We start from the raw sequence: 17,334 nt of genomic DNA on the forward strand, positions 1-17,334 counted from the left end.
AAACTTATTAGATTGAATTAAACCTACTTCGCTGACAGCTCATAAACCACAATAGAATAAATGCATTCTTTAAAATTCACTTTGTTTACCATAGCGTCACTCTGGCGCTAGGTTCACTTAACAGTATTATATTTCGTTCATATTATAACTCAGAATGCACAAAATTTATATCATTTAAAGAATTATCTAATCGTTGCCACATGTTCTCTTTGGATACTATAATAAAGCTAGAATGATGTATAAAAGAAATTAAGCAAACAAAACAAAAAAGAAACAGTTTTTCACAGACGATTGAGTATTTCTCATTCAATTAATTCAGTTTTCACTTCGCGACAAGGCAAAAATACATAAAAACTCATAATATCTATATTAAAAATTACGAAGTAAATCTTAAACGCTTATTTCTTCGGAAAAATTCCAGAAAGGATTAAGCATGATTTAAATAATAAATGAAGGCGTTATCTTTGTTATTGCAAAGCTAAGTTTCTCTAGATTGGCAACAAATCCGCTACTCAGCTGTTTCAAATGTAAACAAGAGCAATGGCCGCCATCAAATTAGGCTTAGCGGCACTTAAACAATTTTAAAATTGTTGATAATTCTAAAAATATTGCATACAGATTTACTAAAGGCATAAAACTCTTAACTAGAAGATTAAAAACAACATAATTCAATCATTTTTAAAGCAAAAAATGTACAATTTACAAACATATAAGAGTAAAGAAACTGAGATCACCGAGCCGGGTAACATAGTGGATATATTTATAAATATATTTATATATGTTTGGTGCGGCCGATTGCAACCAAAATACGAGGTGCACATCTACATTTTATAGCAGTCCTATATACAAAATTTCAACGTTCTGAGGCTACTCGATTTTGAGTTATGCGAGATACGTACGTACATACGTTTGTACAGACGACACGAAAAATTCTCTTCAGAATTCATTTTAAAGCAGTTTTATAATTTTTTTGGAGGAAAAGAGTGTTTTATTCTGTCTTTACATACAGATATCACAGAAATACATCATTAAATTGCATTTGAAAGAGGTCAAAATGGGATATTTTCGTTGAAATATGCTGCCTGAAACTTTTTGCGTTTACAATATTTCCTTTTTACTTCGTACAAGGAAGTAAAAAGAATTGTAAATGAATTACTGTGTACCATTATTGCACATAATCCAAAAAAGATGTCAGAACCTTTTAAACACACACAGACAAACAATTTTTTTGCAAACCAAAACTGCATTTACAAAACAATATATACATTATTAATTGAAAATTTACTATTAACATTGCCTTTATACATAACAGAATATATATATATATATATATGTTATAATAAAAGCAAGAAAAAGATGGAACACTGTAAATGCGTACTTAGATTCATATTGAAGAATTCTGATTGCATAATATGCTAACGTGTTAACTTATTAATATCTAAAGAACTTGGCAGTCGAGGCGGTTTTAATTCCATTTTTATTTTCCAGTTGACAATTGTTACCACAATCACTTGGCACTAGTCGTGATGTTTTACAGAACATTTACATTTTTGATATTGTTGAAATAGGTACAGAGCAGAATGAAACAGCATCTAAGCAGCACAGAGGCAAATGTTGACGTGCACAGTTATGCAAGATAGAAGCACACAAAGAGAAAGGTTTTGGTTTGAGATAAAAGTTTCATTTTACAATTATTACGTCATCAGTGCTACGCAGGACATGCAAAAAGGAAAGGTCTAGAAATAATGCAATTGAAAGAAGTTATTACGAATTTTAGAACAGAATGGGTAATTGAAAGTTTTACTGTTAGTTTAAATTATAATTTTGATTTACATATTTTTTATCTTACATATATACTGTCATATATAAAATATTTTTGTTTGTGAATATTACAATACTGCAAAGGAATGGTTAAAATTTAATAAATTTATTCCGTATATAACTTGTAGTGAAATAATGAAATGATGGTACTTTCACACTATCTGCTCAGCAGTGAGAAGAATGACTAGGCAAAATGCTATGTCACCAAAGTAGGAAACCCAGAACATAACAAACATGTACTTTATCTGGCAACCCACTAATGGTAGCATGCACACTGTGCCAGTACGTAATGGGTGCCCTTTTGGAATTCCCATGAAGCATATGATTGAACTGTATGAAAAGGTACTGCAAAATACTGCTAGCAAAGTGCTCGATGGTAAGTAACTGGTTTGAGAATAGCCGAGCACCATTTACAAAAACTACAGTCAAAAGTCGTTAATTCGGACACCGATAATCCGGACCTCAAAGCTAAAAACTTTCTGCGCATGCGCCGCGTTGACACATGCGCATAGGTGTTCACGCGTGCGCGTAAGACCTCTTACAACTGCGCATTTGCGTGTGAGCAAGCGCAGAATACGTTTTCGCGTGCACGTTTTATGTATAACAAGAAATGTCCTAATCAAGAGACCAATACATTTCTTCTTGAGGTAAAGAAGGATATCCCGTTAGCAATAATATTCCAATAAATCTTCCTATATATGCTTCAGATGCAATAAATTCTGGGAGATTTTTTTGTTTTTTGTTGAGCGTATATATTTGTCTGTTCAACGAGAAGAGAGTAAATGCCTAAACTAAAAAGAAAATCTCTCCAATAGTTTTACCTTGTATTTTGTAGTTTCTGTTCTATCCCTTTCTTTATTTTCTTCCTGACACATAACTGACAGTTCCTTTTTTATCCATTTCAAGAATTCAGTTTTCTGCTTTTTAAACTTTTTCATATGACTACCACTGCTTTTAGAAGGCTGAAACTTACTTCTTACATGAATTTCAACTTTCCCAGCAATATCATTTGGTAAAATATCATTATCATTATTTAAAACGTTGTCATTCCCTTCTTCTTCATCACTAACTTCTGCAATTTCTGGGGGAACAACAACAATATCAGTTTCATTCTGGTCATTATTAACATTATCATCATCTGTTTCTTCATCAAAAAATCTTTGAAGAGCTTCTTCTAATGTAAGATACCTTGCTATATAGGCATTTTTAAAGCAGCCAGAACATGAACCATAACATCGAAAGGAATGAGTAAAAAAGGAGATTACCCATTTCCTACTGATGCATCAGCGCAACAGCTGTTTTGCCTTCATTTCCATCACAAATATAAAGATCTGATTGATGTAATGTTCTGATAAATGGTGACCTTGACTAAAAATAGATCACTCATAAAGACGGTGATTCTTTCTTTAAATATTTTAGGCAAAAATACCTGGTCGAAAATTTTGTTTAAAGTATGAGATTAATTATTATAAATAAAATGATTGTTAAAGGCAAATATTTTTTTGCAGAAATAATCTTCATATAAATCATCATTCCCTACACAAAATCATCAGCTGGTATAAAATATCTTAAGTAGTTTTATTTATATACGCATTTATTTTGACCGTTGTGTCAACGCAACACCAGCGGCTAATGGGTTAATATGAAAAATTCTCCTCCTTGCAAGCCAATCATTCACCCCCTTGATACAGCATAACTTCCTTATATTTGTCCTTTGTTGTTAATGAGATGTAATAACTTTGTAAGAAACAGTTATTGCTACCAGATAATCAAACATTTCTTTTAACATTTTACTGCAGCCCTCTAGTTATACAATTAATGCAATGTTTCAGAGGGAGCTTCTTAGTTCATGTATGCATTCCACAAACATGTCAGCATGGGGCGCTAATATTAGCAGTACCACATCTGCACAAAATAAAATTGCCTTAGTCATTACATATTATGCCACTGCCTAATCAGCCATGTTGAGCCATGACAACCTACGACACTAAAAAATCAGGAGACTTTTTTAAGAAATCAGGAAATTTTTCACAATGTTAAATGATAAAAATATAGTTTTCAATAACGAATTAACTTTAAATAGTTACTAATTCTTAAATGCATGCAACCCAAAAATACCTTACACATAAAAAACATTTTTATTACTTGCATCGTTTAAGGGAAAAAAAAAAAAAAGACACTTTAATCAGTTTTCGTACAAATGTTATGAACAGTGGCAGATTTTGCTTTTGTTAAGAAAGAAACTTCATAATTTTGTTCATAGCAACTGCCACGTAGGCCTGCTTTCGCTAATAAAAGTTTTTCTAATGCGTCATCACTAATATTAGTTATGCAGCTGTTGGAACTGTTTCAATTTTTTATTCCTTTTAGAACTCCTTTCAAGATAATAATATATATCAACAATGTGTTTATCCACATTTATTGGTAAAGAAGCTGCCCCTTTTTTTCAGCTGCTAAATTTAAGAGGTGACAGGTGCACCTCATAATCTGCAAATCTGAATTTTCCTTTCTTAAGATGCCTGCAACAATAGTCTTCAAGCCTATTATTACTGAAGCATTATCGGCACCAAGTGCTAAGCAAATTATCCAGAGGGACTGCATTTTCTTTTAAAGTTTTAATAATTAGCTGTGCTATATCAAAGCCTGTCGAATGTCCTTCTAAAGTGGGGGCAGAAAGTAAACTTCACTCAATTTCTGAAGACTCTGGATTAAAAAAAGAAACAACAATTGGATACAGTTTTGAATCGGTATTATTGTTTCCATTCGTAAAGAGGCAAGATGGAGCTGTTTTAATGCAATCAATAACTAAAGATTTATTTTTCAAACCCATTTCTTTAACAATTGCACCTGTTTTGGTCCTTGCACTTGAGTATTTCAGAAGTCAAACAACAAAAATCAGCGTTATATTTACCAAATTTTCACAGGACTAGTTTCGATGGTTTTACCGAACCACCATCTTCAGCTGCAAAACCGCAAATGATTTGCGGTTTTGCAGCTGAAAAGTCCTCTCAATAGTCCTCTCAATAGGTTGCTGGTAGAGAAAGAAGGTGGGAGATTCCCATAGCATTTCTTTGGTGCAACTGGGCTGAAAGTTTAACAATTAGTAAGGCCCAGCAATACGTAATGCATTAAGAATAACTAGGTTTATGTTTCAACTCTATTAGATAATAACATTTACACCATAAAAAATTCAATAGAGTTTGTAAAAAAAGTTCAAAGCATTTCTCCTAGAAATTTATTCATGCTTTATTTTGATGTAAAATCGTTATTCACCAATGTTCCAGTGGAGGGTGCATTACGATGTCTAGAAACCAGACTTCGTGAATTTCATTTCTCTTGCATCGAGATCGATGAGCTAGTATCCCTCACTCTGTTTGAAACAAACGCATTTTGTTTTCCAAAATAAATATTACAAGCAAACTGAGGGATTAGCCATGGGAAGCCCCTCAGTCCCATCCTGGCTTACATCTACATGCATTATTATGAATCAAAATTGTTTGAAATTTTAAACTTCCTGGCATGGTTCCACTATGTAGATGATACATTTACTCTGTTTGAAGGTAATAAAGATGATTTAAATAAAGCTCTTCAACAATGAATTCCATTGATCCTGCTATTCAGTTCCCCTTTGAACTTGAGACTTGCAATTCTCTTCCGTTTCTCGACATTCTGGTCACACGTAACACATCCAACTTCAGTACTACAGTTTACCGTAAACCTTCATCGGTTTGCCTTCCACCACACTTTAAATCATGTCATCCGACTAAACAAAAGTTAGCTTCATTTTATTCCTATGTTTTCCGTGCTCTTCAAGTTTGCTCCTCCAAACTAGCCCTTGATGAAGAACTAAATTATTTAAAAGCAATAGCTATTGACAGGGGCTTTTCACCCAACATTATTAATCAAGCAGTTAAAAAATTCTCATCTCAACACACTAAAAGCCACACTCTTATTTTAGGAGATTATAAAAATTCTGTTGTCATTCCCTTCTTTCCATCAATTAGCTATAAAGTTGCACATATTTTGCAGAAATTTAACTTTCGGGTTGTTTACTCTCCCATCAAGAGACTTGCAAATCTCTTCCGTTTCTCGACATTTCAATTCAAAATTATTTAAAAAACGTCTTTCATTGTGAACTGGATTTTCTAGAGGCATTTCACATTAAAAAAAAATCTTTCTGTTATAGTTAACGACCCTAATTCCAATCCATCTTTGCCTTCAACCTTTAAAGAAATTATGTTTTAGTTCTGGCTTCATCAACAGATGGCACCTGTAGCTTAACACATGTCCGTTCTTTCTTATCTTTTCTCATCTAATCACTATATCTTATCTTGTTCATTTGTGCTTTTGCAGCTGAGCATGATGGTTCGGTAAAACCTTTAAGTAGTCCTGTGAAAATTTGAATGTATAACGCTAATTTTTGTTGTAAATTAGTACAGTCAAAAGTCGTTAATTCGAACACCCATAATCCAGAATGATCTATAATCTGGACCTCAAAGCTTCAAACTTTCTGCGCATGCGTCTTATTGACGCACCTTTACCGCTGAGAATATGCTTGTGCGCGTGCGCAAAATATGTTTATGAGTGCGCGTTTAATGTATAACGGACGGTATAAGCTAGGCTAAAATTTTTTAATTATCTATTTCAGTTAATGTTGCAGATTGCGTAGTTCCTTAATCTTCGAATTGGATACGGCTTATTATTTTTTGCAGACTGTTAGAGGAATATTATAAAAGTAAGCTTGAACTTTCGATTATGTCAAATAGAATTTCTGATATATATTTATTAATATGTAAATGATCTACAAAGCGAAAATATGTTTCGAAGTTCATTAAACAAAAAGTGGAATTGCTACAAAAAATGGATAAAGGCATATCCTTTGTTTATGTAAACTTTGTTTATCTTTAACGCCACGGCGCCGCGCAATGAATTGGAAGTTGATCTCTCAGCACTATCCTTATCTTCAGGGCAGATGTTTTTATTTTATTTGGCTTATAATTCCTTATTAAATGTACTATTTCATCTCGATGTACTCCATCTTTGATATGATTTAAATCAAATTCCTCGTCATTAAAATTCGCTTCCGATAGTGAAGAAAGTGACAGAGGTTATTGAAAACGAAAAAATTTCAATTGACAAATTAGTCGGTATTCTCAACACAGCAATTATAGGACTTGAACAGCGGAACTTTGTAACTGAACAAGAAATTATGTCTGTTTAAAGAATTAAAGAGAATGTATTATCACATAAAAAACGAAGCAACTTAAACAACTTACATTGAAAGAAATGTTTAATAAAGTAAACAAATAAATATTAAGCTTTTTCTTTTTGTAAATTTTGATACCCTTTAGATCATAGTTGTTCTTTATTTCATAAATTACGGTTTCATATTTTTAATTTTATAATTTCTGCATGCCATCTTACCAGATTTAAACTTATGATCTATAATCCGGAATCGCCGAAGTCCCGACGAGTCCGGATTAACGACTTTTGACTGCACTTGTTCAGCATGTAATGGTATCATAATTATTGACAGCTGTCAATAAAATACCTTCAGTAATGCTGTCAAATAGAATATTTAAAAAACTTTTATAGCAGTCATTTCTGTAATAGTATCTGAAACAGACCAATATTTCTTGGGAAACTAAAAATTAATTACATCATTGATAGCCTTTTTTTGTTAAGCGATTACCTCCATAGAAGCACAAAATTGCTTGGATCTGGAAGAGGTCGTTTTGGGAGAAGTTTCAGTACATAATTTCTATGAAGAGAAAAAGATAAATAAAAAGGGGATTTTGGCAAAACTTAAAATGTCATTATTTTTTTTGTTTGTTATTTTTAAGTAAAATGGACCGAGAATACATTACTTTATTGAACTAATTGTAACAAATAATTTAGATTAATTATTGGTGTGTGTTCATGAAGCTCCTAATGGCTGCTAGGTATTTAACTTGCCTCTGCCTGGTTGGCCCCTGTGCTGGCAGATCATATTTTAAATCCCAATGGCTGACTTAAATCTGATACCAGCAATTATTGTATGCTTTTTATGCTGAGCTTGTTTACCGTGTTATAGATTATTGTTACAGATAGTCATAGGCACCTCTTTTTATTTCTTTTCTCTAAAAAGATTTCATTCGATTACAATATTTACCAAGTAATGACTCAAGAAGAGCCTCCAAAGCATGAAGAAAATAATGAAGAATAAAGGTGCATCAGAGAAGTGGTTAACACAGAGCCTTGGAATGCACTGGGAAACCTTTAAATTATTCAACTTTTATGAAACTCCTACATTAATTAAAGTTTCATAAGACCATTTTTGAATAATGCATGCTGTTTGTCTACTGGCACGTCAGAGTACATTAAGTAATAAATATATAATATATGTTGGCATTTTGATCCAAAATATAAAAATAACTATATAATCTCAAAATGCAAATATGTAAGAAACATAAAATACCTGAAAATATTGGTAACTTCTATCAACTGTTGCTATATTAGAAATAGCTTGAGTCACACCTATTTTCACAGCTTCCGACTGACAAAGAAGTAAATCTCTGAGTCTCTTCGGACATTCAGATTCACAAAGTATTTCCTAAAAGAACAATTAAAGTGTTATACACATTTTTATACTATTTTAAACATATTACTTAAAAAAATCAAGATCTCTCTCTAACATAATATGTTAAAAAATACTGATATATTTTTTATTTATAACATGGACAAATGAAACAATTACGCAATTTTCCATGTGTCTACTCATATGTAATAGAATATGAATATTTTGATTCAGAATTATTTATCAAAATTAGCAGCTCCTTCGCTTTCTGCACAGAAGTTTTTTTTAATGAAATGAGAGGGAGGGAACAAATTTTGAATATAAAAATGTATATAATAGTAATGACAGCATTTATCTGAAATTTTAATTTGCATTTCCTTTATTCTGACTGCTGGATAACAAATTATTTAAAAAAATTATATTTACATCAAAGTCATTTTTCTCTAAGAAAATAAATTTCATTATTTCAGATATAAGATTTATACATTCGTAAATAAATATATAAAAGCAAATAATGCAACTGTCATAGATATATGTTCTAAGAACTGTCTGCTAATCAACAAATTAATTTGGTGGCTTTGACATATTAATTTTAACTTCAAATACTTAAGAAAAACAGTATACAGAAACTAAATATTAAAAGTACATGCTCAAAATATTCATAATATGTGTTATGAATAGTTATACACCAAGCCATTAGGCAGAGCTTGCTTCTTCTGATGGCTATCTCTGCAATGAAATATAATGAAATCTTGGCAATCATTCTTTAGTATAGGTTTTATAGGTACAAATCACTGCCTCTTAATCCCAGGCAGACTGACAGATTGAAGTGTTTAGAAGATACATTTTATATATGTTCATTGCAATAAATATTCTTGGTTGTTTTAACAGATGAGAACAGAAAGAAGACGCAAAGAATATGCAAATTTTGGACAAACATTAGTGGAATGTGAAATTGGCAAGCATAAGTTGGCGGCCTACAGGAAAGAAGATGTTTTAGTGAGAAACAGTCTGTTGTTAGTAAATATGCAATTTACATAAAAATATATTTTTGAAAAAGCCTCGCCAGTGGCCAAGCAGTACAGTTGATAAACACTAGTAGTTTGGTCCAGGGTTTGAATCCTGGTAAATGGACTGGCTGCATGGACATCTTTGTGGAATATAAATTTGATATAACTTCTTAAATTTATTAAAGGAAACAAAAATTGAGGGAAAGAATTTAGGAGTAATCATGCAAAAGGGAGTATTGCATCAAATATCATCACAATTAAGTGCTAGTGCCACTCAAGCCATCACTCAATGCATGGCATAATGCTATTTATTCCCTAGGGTTTAGAACTGGGCAGCTAACACTGGTATCATTATTGACATGGCAAAAAAAAAAAAAATGGGGAGGGGGTAAATGTTTCTCCAATTAAAGATTATATGCACCTTGCAATGAGCAACTACTGTCATACTCCCTAGTTAGATAAAACACATTTTCAGCATTACAGAAGACACACCATTAGTGTGTAGGACAGATTGCCTGACATTATGAATTCATCTTGTACTTAAGTACATACTCACAAACGTCTACTTAAAATACTTCCTTGTTATAGCAGCCTAGGCACACACACACACACACACACAAAAAAAAAAAAAAAAAAAAAAAAAAAAAGGAGAGAGAGAGAAAAAGAATTGGTACATTTCAGCTTCGGTGAGAAAGAGATAGTAACTGATACACAAAAGCAATTCATTCAACAGTTACAGCACACATTTTATGTAATATGTACACACAGAAGCAATTTAATGTACGTAGCGTATTCAGAAACTAAGTACCGTTTCATTCTAGTGCCGTGGTAGGCATCCCGCGCATGCGCACTAGTCTTTCTTGTTCACTGACTTTCAATTGTCGCCATTTTGGTTGCTCTATGTTGTGCTTTCAGTTTGCTGTGCACATTCAAAATGTTTAGGACAATTAGTTCTCCCACTGACTGTGAGATTTGCGCTGTGATTAAATTTTTGAACGCGATGAATGTTAAACTGGCCGAAATTTATCGTCAAGTGACAGAAGTTTACGGTGAATACGCGATAAGTGATGGAATGGTCACAAAGTGGGTAAGAATGTTTAATGCAGGTCGAACAAATGTCCACACCGAGGCTCGGAGTGGTCAGCCTTCTGTTGTCACCGATGATTTGGTAGGGAAAGTTGATTAAGCAATTCATGAGAACAGACGCTTCACAATGACAACTCTTTCAGAGGCATTTCCACAAATTTCACGTACTGTTTTGTTCGAAATTGTGTCTGACCGCTTGAATTATCGCAAACTGTGTTCCCGATGGGTTCCAAAAATGCTCACTGATGTTCACAAAACAAAGCGACTTGGTAGTGCCCTGACATTTCTCATGCGGTACAGTGATGAGGGAGAAAACTTTTTAAACCAAATTGTGATAGGTGATGAAACTTGGGTGTGTCATTTCACACCAGAATCGAAACAACAATCCATGGAGTGGAGACACACTCATTCTCTGAAAAAACAAAAGTTCAAAGTGACAATGTCATCGCAAAAAATCATGTGCACTGTCTTCTGGGATAGGAAAGGCATTTTGCTTACTGAATTTCTTCCCAGAGGTGAAACCATTAATGCGGCACGAGACTCTATTGTGAGACTTTAACAAAACTAAGGCGTGCAATTCAAAACAAATGAAGAGGAATGCTCAGTAAAGGAATTGTGTTGCTTCATGACAATGCTCGGCCCCATACTGCTGGTGTCACTCAATTGTTAATTCGACAGTTTCATTGGGAGCAGTTAGGTCACCCGCCGTACAGCCCGGACTTAGCGCCATCCGACTATCACTTGTTCCTGCACATGAAGCGCGAGCTTGGTGGCAAGCGCTTTGGATCTGACGATGACATGAAAAATGCCGTGGAGTCGTGGTTATCGAAACTCGCAGGAAGTTTCTTTGACGATGGTATACAAAAACTGGTCACCCGCTATGACAAGTGTTTGATCATTGGCGGAAACTATGTTGAAAAATAGTTTAAGACATGTATTTTCATGTAAAAATAAAATTGGATTCGAAAAAATTGTTTTACTATTTTTTTTTTTTTTTCAAAACGGTACTTAGTTTCTGAATATGCCTCGTAAATTTATATTTATTATCTTATTTAAAATTATTTTGTGAGCAATTTATTTAAGATAAACAACATATAAAAACACACATGAAATTCATTTTAAACAGACATTTTTTGTTCGCCACAGTTCAGCATTTGCTGCTAATAATCTATCAAACACATTATCAAGGCTGATGGCCTATATCACTTTTCATCGAAGGAAAATAATAGTAGTAAACATATTAAATATTCAGCAATGAAAAACCAAGAAATTTTCAGCAGCTGAAGAAATACGAATACATGCACACATAAAATGTAAATTATGTGCACATGTGCAGATCTGTAATATTGTTTCTAACCAAGATGGAAATATGACATTTTCTGTTTTTTGTCAAGACTGCTAAGACAGTAAAGCACCTGTTACTTGCTACACGCCTGATAGGGTTATCGGAAAAAATAGGAAATAAAAGTTCCAGTATTAGACCAACTATAACCTTATAACTTAATTTAAAATAATAATGAAAATTAAAAAAAATCTGAAAGGTTTAAGATTTTAAATTACGTCTAAAGGGGCATTTTTTTAATGTTTTGTGTGTTACCTTTAAATATCACGCTCTTTGCACTTAAACCATGAAATTCAGTTCAACAGCAATGTTACAAAATAATTTTAAAATGACCATATCTTTAGAATTTCTGATACACAATTCCGTGAGCTGGAGATAAAAAGGTTTCCCCCCGCTTGAGTGTTGCCATTACTCATTTTTAAATCATTGAGCTTGTTAATCAAAAAATCATTAAAGTTTTACAAAATATGAAATCAATAATAACAAATTTCAAATTTGGGTTTTCAGATGCCCATATTCGAAGTAGGATTACGTCATTTAAATTGGATGGCTCTAGGTACTGCTGTTTTATCACAATGCGAGAAACATACATACATTTATGCAGATTCTTCATTATTTAATTTCTTCAAATATAATGCAGAGCTCTAACATTTGGTGGGAACAATTTGAAAAGTGATACGATGTTTATAGTGATTCGACGCAAAATTGCAAAACAAAAACAATAGTCCTTCAGGGACAAAGCCCCTTTGGACTAACAAGAAAAGATATCATATTTTTTACCTATTACACTAGAGCTAAAAAGTACGAAAGAGAACTTGGTGAACAATCTATTCAAAAGACAATTTTTTGTTAATTCAGTTACTTTGCCACTAAAATAACAATATTTATACTTAAAACAAGAATAAATTTTTCTGTTGAAATTTAATGTACTGTTAAACAAAATTTTACAAATTTTTCACACATACATCTTGTTCTATGAGGTTTCTTCCTTGTGCTACAAAATGTACACTGCCTGGATTTAAATTTCACTGGTATATGTCCAGCATTATTGAGTTTCTTTTCATCTGGCACATGAAATTTGTGGGGTTTTATGTTAATGGGGGGGGACTTGGTCTTTTTGGCTTTATACGGATCGTTCATTTCCCATTCATACAGTCAAAAGTCTTTAATCGAGACTCGTCGGGACTTCAGCAATTCCGAATTATCGGTTTTTTCGGATTATAGATCATCAATTTAAATCTGGTAAGATGGCATGCAGAAATTATAAAATTAAAAATATGAAACCGTAATTTATGAAATAAAGAGCAATTATGTTCTAAAGGGTATCAAAATTCACAAAAAAAAAGCTTAATATTTATTTGCTTACTTTATTAAACATTTCTTTCAACACGCGGATGCGTAAAGCATCCCCCCCCCCCCCCACAGAGCAGCGTGAAATTGATAAACAGATTTCGGAATGGTTAGATAAACAAAGCATATGCCCTTTTCCATTTTTTGCAGCAATTCTACTTTTTGTTTGATGGACATCGAAACATGTTTCGCTTTGTAGATCCTTTGGCAGCTCCAGAATCGAAAATTCTATTTGACATAATCAAAAGTTCAAGTTTACTTTTATAAAATTGCTCTTACAGTCTGCAAAAAATAATAAGCCGGTTCCAACTCGAAGATTAAGGAACAATGCAATCATCAACATTAGCTGAAATAGATAATTAGATAATTTTAGCTTAGCTTATACCGTTCATTATACATTAAACGTTCATGCGTAAAGGTATTATGTGCATGTGTAACCGCATTATGCGCTTACGCACGCGCAGAAAGTTCGTAGCTTTGAGGTCCGGATCATAGATCATTCCGAATTATGGACGTCCGGATTAAAGACTTTTGACTGTACTTAATTTATTCATATTTTGTCCCAAAATATTCAGAAAATGTTTTTAATTTAAATAAAACTTTTATGCAATTTCTATTTCGACCACCGAGCCTCTAGAGGATTGTAAGCATTGTGACACAATGCTCTAGTGGCGCAGTGGTCGCGCCCTGAAACTACATAGCAAATGCCATACATATAGAGGTTTTTTCTTATATATGCAGTTTAATTACTGAAATTTTTTATTGTTTATGATAGAAATCATGATGTGTGATGACTAACTTTTGAAATTTAAAGTTGTTTATATTAATAAAAGGAAGTTTTTTTGTCTCATCGAAAACGAATTTTAAAAGACATTCGATCTGAAGTATTAATACCTAAAACATATATGATTCTACAGTCATTTTGTGTTATTTAGATGTAAAAGATCAGTAATCAATTTATTTTCACTCAAAAATTTCGGGAAAAAGAGGAGAAAAAAAATTCGGAAAATCGTGGTTTCAAGGCGCGACCGCAGCGCGTCAAAGGGCTAAAACAATAGTTCAGCTTTTGAAAGAAACTAATGATTTAAGTGAGTTTCTACTATACATTTCTACAATACAAAAGTTTTAATTTTTTCTGCATTGCACTGAACTATTAGAAGGCTATGCATTTTCTTACTTTTCAAAATTAATATTTTCCAGCAGGATTTAACAAGAAAAACTGAAATAAAAAGAAGCATGGTCTTTACAATTGCTCTAGAAATATTTTTATTTCTTTGCTTGCTTAGTGAGACAGATGTGGACTATCATCTTTCCATATCAGTGAACAATTATGCAATAACTTTGCTTTTATGCCCGAGTACTGAGTTTGGAAAGAATGTGGAAGTGAGTGTTACAGATCACCACTACAAAAATTATTTAAAAATGATTTGCATGTGAAAATCACTTCAAATTAACAGCTAATTCATCAAAGATTTTGCATAAAAAATATCTTAGCATTTTGCACAAATTTCACAATACAGATCAACCTTAAACTATCCAATAATTCATGTTTCATTTTGTCCAACAGAAATCATGATTGTACATATTCAGAGAGACATTTTGCATGATTCAAAATATATTGTACACCGTTAATGCATCCTAATTTCAGGCTGTCTCACTAAATATTACCTATTCTAAAAACAATACAACAACAGCAGTAAATATATAAAAAGGAATTATTTGTTTTTTATTATTACCTTAATTATATTCATTCAGACAGCTAATAAGACATATTAATACACTAAACTATAAAAGATGTGAAGTACATGGTCCAAAATCTGGACATCCAATATTCAGAATGATTTAAAATCTCAACTTTTTAATAACCAGTAAACTTAAAAAAAAAAAAAAAAAAAAAAAAAAAAAAGAGCTTTATATTTGAACATTTGACATTTTTTCATAATAAAATATATGATTCTTAATTTCAGTTCAGCAACGATGGTCAACATGGTGAATCATTATTTATTAGCCCAAAGGACATTAGCCAAGAAGGGCTATTAATTTCGTCTTGGCATTTTGCGTTAAAAACTTTCAATGCTCATTTTACTTTTCAAATTGTTGCCACCAAATATTATTGCCTTGCATTAAATTCAAAGAAATTAAATAATGAAGAATCTGCATCATTAAAAATTGCTATGGTATAAGACAATTAAAAATATCAGATGAAAAAGCTTCAGCTGATACTGAAGCTGACTATTTATAGATAACTTCACTGAACTCATTAATAGTTAAACGTTACCTCCAAGAAAAAATTTACAGCTCTGATGAAACTGGTCTTTTCTGGCAATATGTATCGCAAAATACCTTGGAAACCTCTACAGAAAAGATTCCAACTGAAGTCAAAGATTTCAAAGTGAAACTAACAATTTTAGCAAGCGCAAATGCTGAAAGAATGCACAAATGTAAACTTTTCCTAATCGGAAAAATATACGACCTTGAGCATTTTAAAGGAGTAAAGATTTTCCTTGTTATATATTGTGAAAATAAGAAAGCATGGATGACACAAGCGTTATTGAATGATTAGTTTGAAAATCATTTCATACCAGAAGCTTGGCAATATTTGAATTCGGTTGGTTTACCTGATGACTCAAAAATTGTCTTGATTGTAGAAAACTATCTGTCTCATATTTCACTTAAAGTTTAAGTGAAAGATAACGTATCCATATTACTCTTTCCTCCAATTTGTACGTTCATCATTCAGCCTATGGATATCAGAATAGTGCATGCACTGAAATGGAAATTTAAAATAGCATTTTAAAAATTTCCTAAATAATTGCAAGAATATTTAAGAATTTAAAAATATTTTATCATACAATCTGCTGTGTAGAGCATCGCAAGATCGTAGGAGGATATGTCTCGATACTTTAAAAAATGCTTGGCATAATTTACCGCCAGATACCATATTTCATGGTGAGGATGATGAAGATGATAGCCGTGAATATGGATTTTGTAAAGAAATGTGGAGAAGCAGTAATAAATGAACATGATATAGCAGAAGTTCTTCATTGCAATGACAATGCCCCAATCATCACTAAATTAATAGTGGGTAAAATCTGTAGTATGATTCTAGATCCAGAAAATACTGCTACCAATAGTGAAGAAAATAACAAAAAGGTTACAGAAAACAAAAAAATTTCAATTGACAAGTTAGGCAGAATTCTTGACACAGCAATTACAGGGCTTGAACAATGGAACTTTGTTACTAAACAAGAAATTATGCCTGTCTATAGAATTAAAGAGAAAGTATAATAAAAAAAAGAAAAGAAAAGAAACTATGTGCATCACAAGAAATGTTTAATAAAGTAAACAAATAAATATTAATTTTTTTTGCAAATTTTGATATCCTTTAGATTACGAATGCTTCATTATTTCATAAATCAGGATTTCATATTTTTAATTTTATAATTTCTACATGCCACCTTAGTAAATTTAAACTGATGCTCTAATATCCGTAAAAATCCCAAATCCAGAATCACCAAGTCCCAACGAGTCTGGATCTCGGACTTTGAACTATACAATATTAATGCAACCCAACACTGAAAATTCTTTCAAAATTTGGTGTCTGATTTTATGCAGCTTCTAAATTATCCAAAATAGATTGAAAAGATATTTATATGTATTATGCACTATATATTGATATTACACCTTGATCCAGTATTAGTGATGTAGTATTTGGTGCTAGAATTATTATCTTTACATTTGGATGTTCTAACTCCTTTGGATGTTCAGGGGCACTGTCTAGTAGTAGCAATACTTTGAAACTCAAATTTTTCTTTTTTAAATATCTTTCTACATCAGGCACAAAACAGTTGGGAATCTGCAAACATAGACGAAGTCATTCAAGTTCTATTGTTTGCTCGCCAATAAACCGGTAGCTGCTCTTTATCTAAGTTTTTCAATGAGCGAGAATCACCGATTTATTTTTACAAAATGGTTTCATGTTACAATCTCCTGATGCATTACTGCAAGTCATTTTGAATCCAGGCATAGAGCTCTGATTTTTTTTTTTTTTTTAAATTACATGTACGAGGTGACAGTTTTTTTTTTTTTTTTTTTTCAGTTTAAACCTGTTTCATCGGCATTAAAAACTAGATCTGTTGAAAGAATACATTCATTTGTGATTATTTTCT

The 17,334-nt window shown here is 32.3% G+C and overlaps 1 protein-coding gene across 2 annotated transcripts in view; it reads right to left on the reverse strand.

The window, feature by feature from the left end:
• The window catches only part of LOC118203381 (uncharacterized), a 70,422-nt gene that overhangs the window by 38,545 nt on the left and 14,543 nt on the right, over positions 1-17,334 (reverse strand). For both annotated transcript variants that reach the window (XR_015042878.1, XM_085822975.1), the window contains exon 3: positions 8,279-8,413. Coding sequence is in view for 1 of the 2 variants with exons in the window: in XM_085822975.1 (XP_085679101.1) it covers positions 8,279-8,413 (135 nt within the window). In the remaining variant the exon portion in view is untranslated. The remainder of the gene's footprint in view (positions 1-8,278; positions 8,414-17,334) is intronic.

The sequence above is a fragment of the Stegodyphus dumicola genome, chromosome 1 (assembly GCF_044657685.1).
Source record: "Stegodyphus dumicola isolate Sdum_Otavi_A_Nest chromosome 1, ASM4465768v1".
NCBI lineage: Eukaryota > Metazoa > Arthropoda > Arachnida > Araneae > Eresidae > Stegodyphus > Stegodyphus dumicola.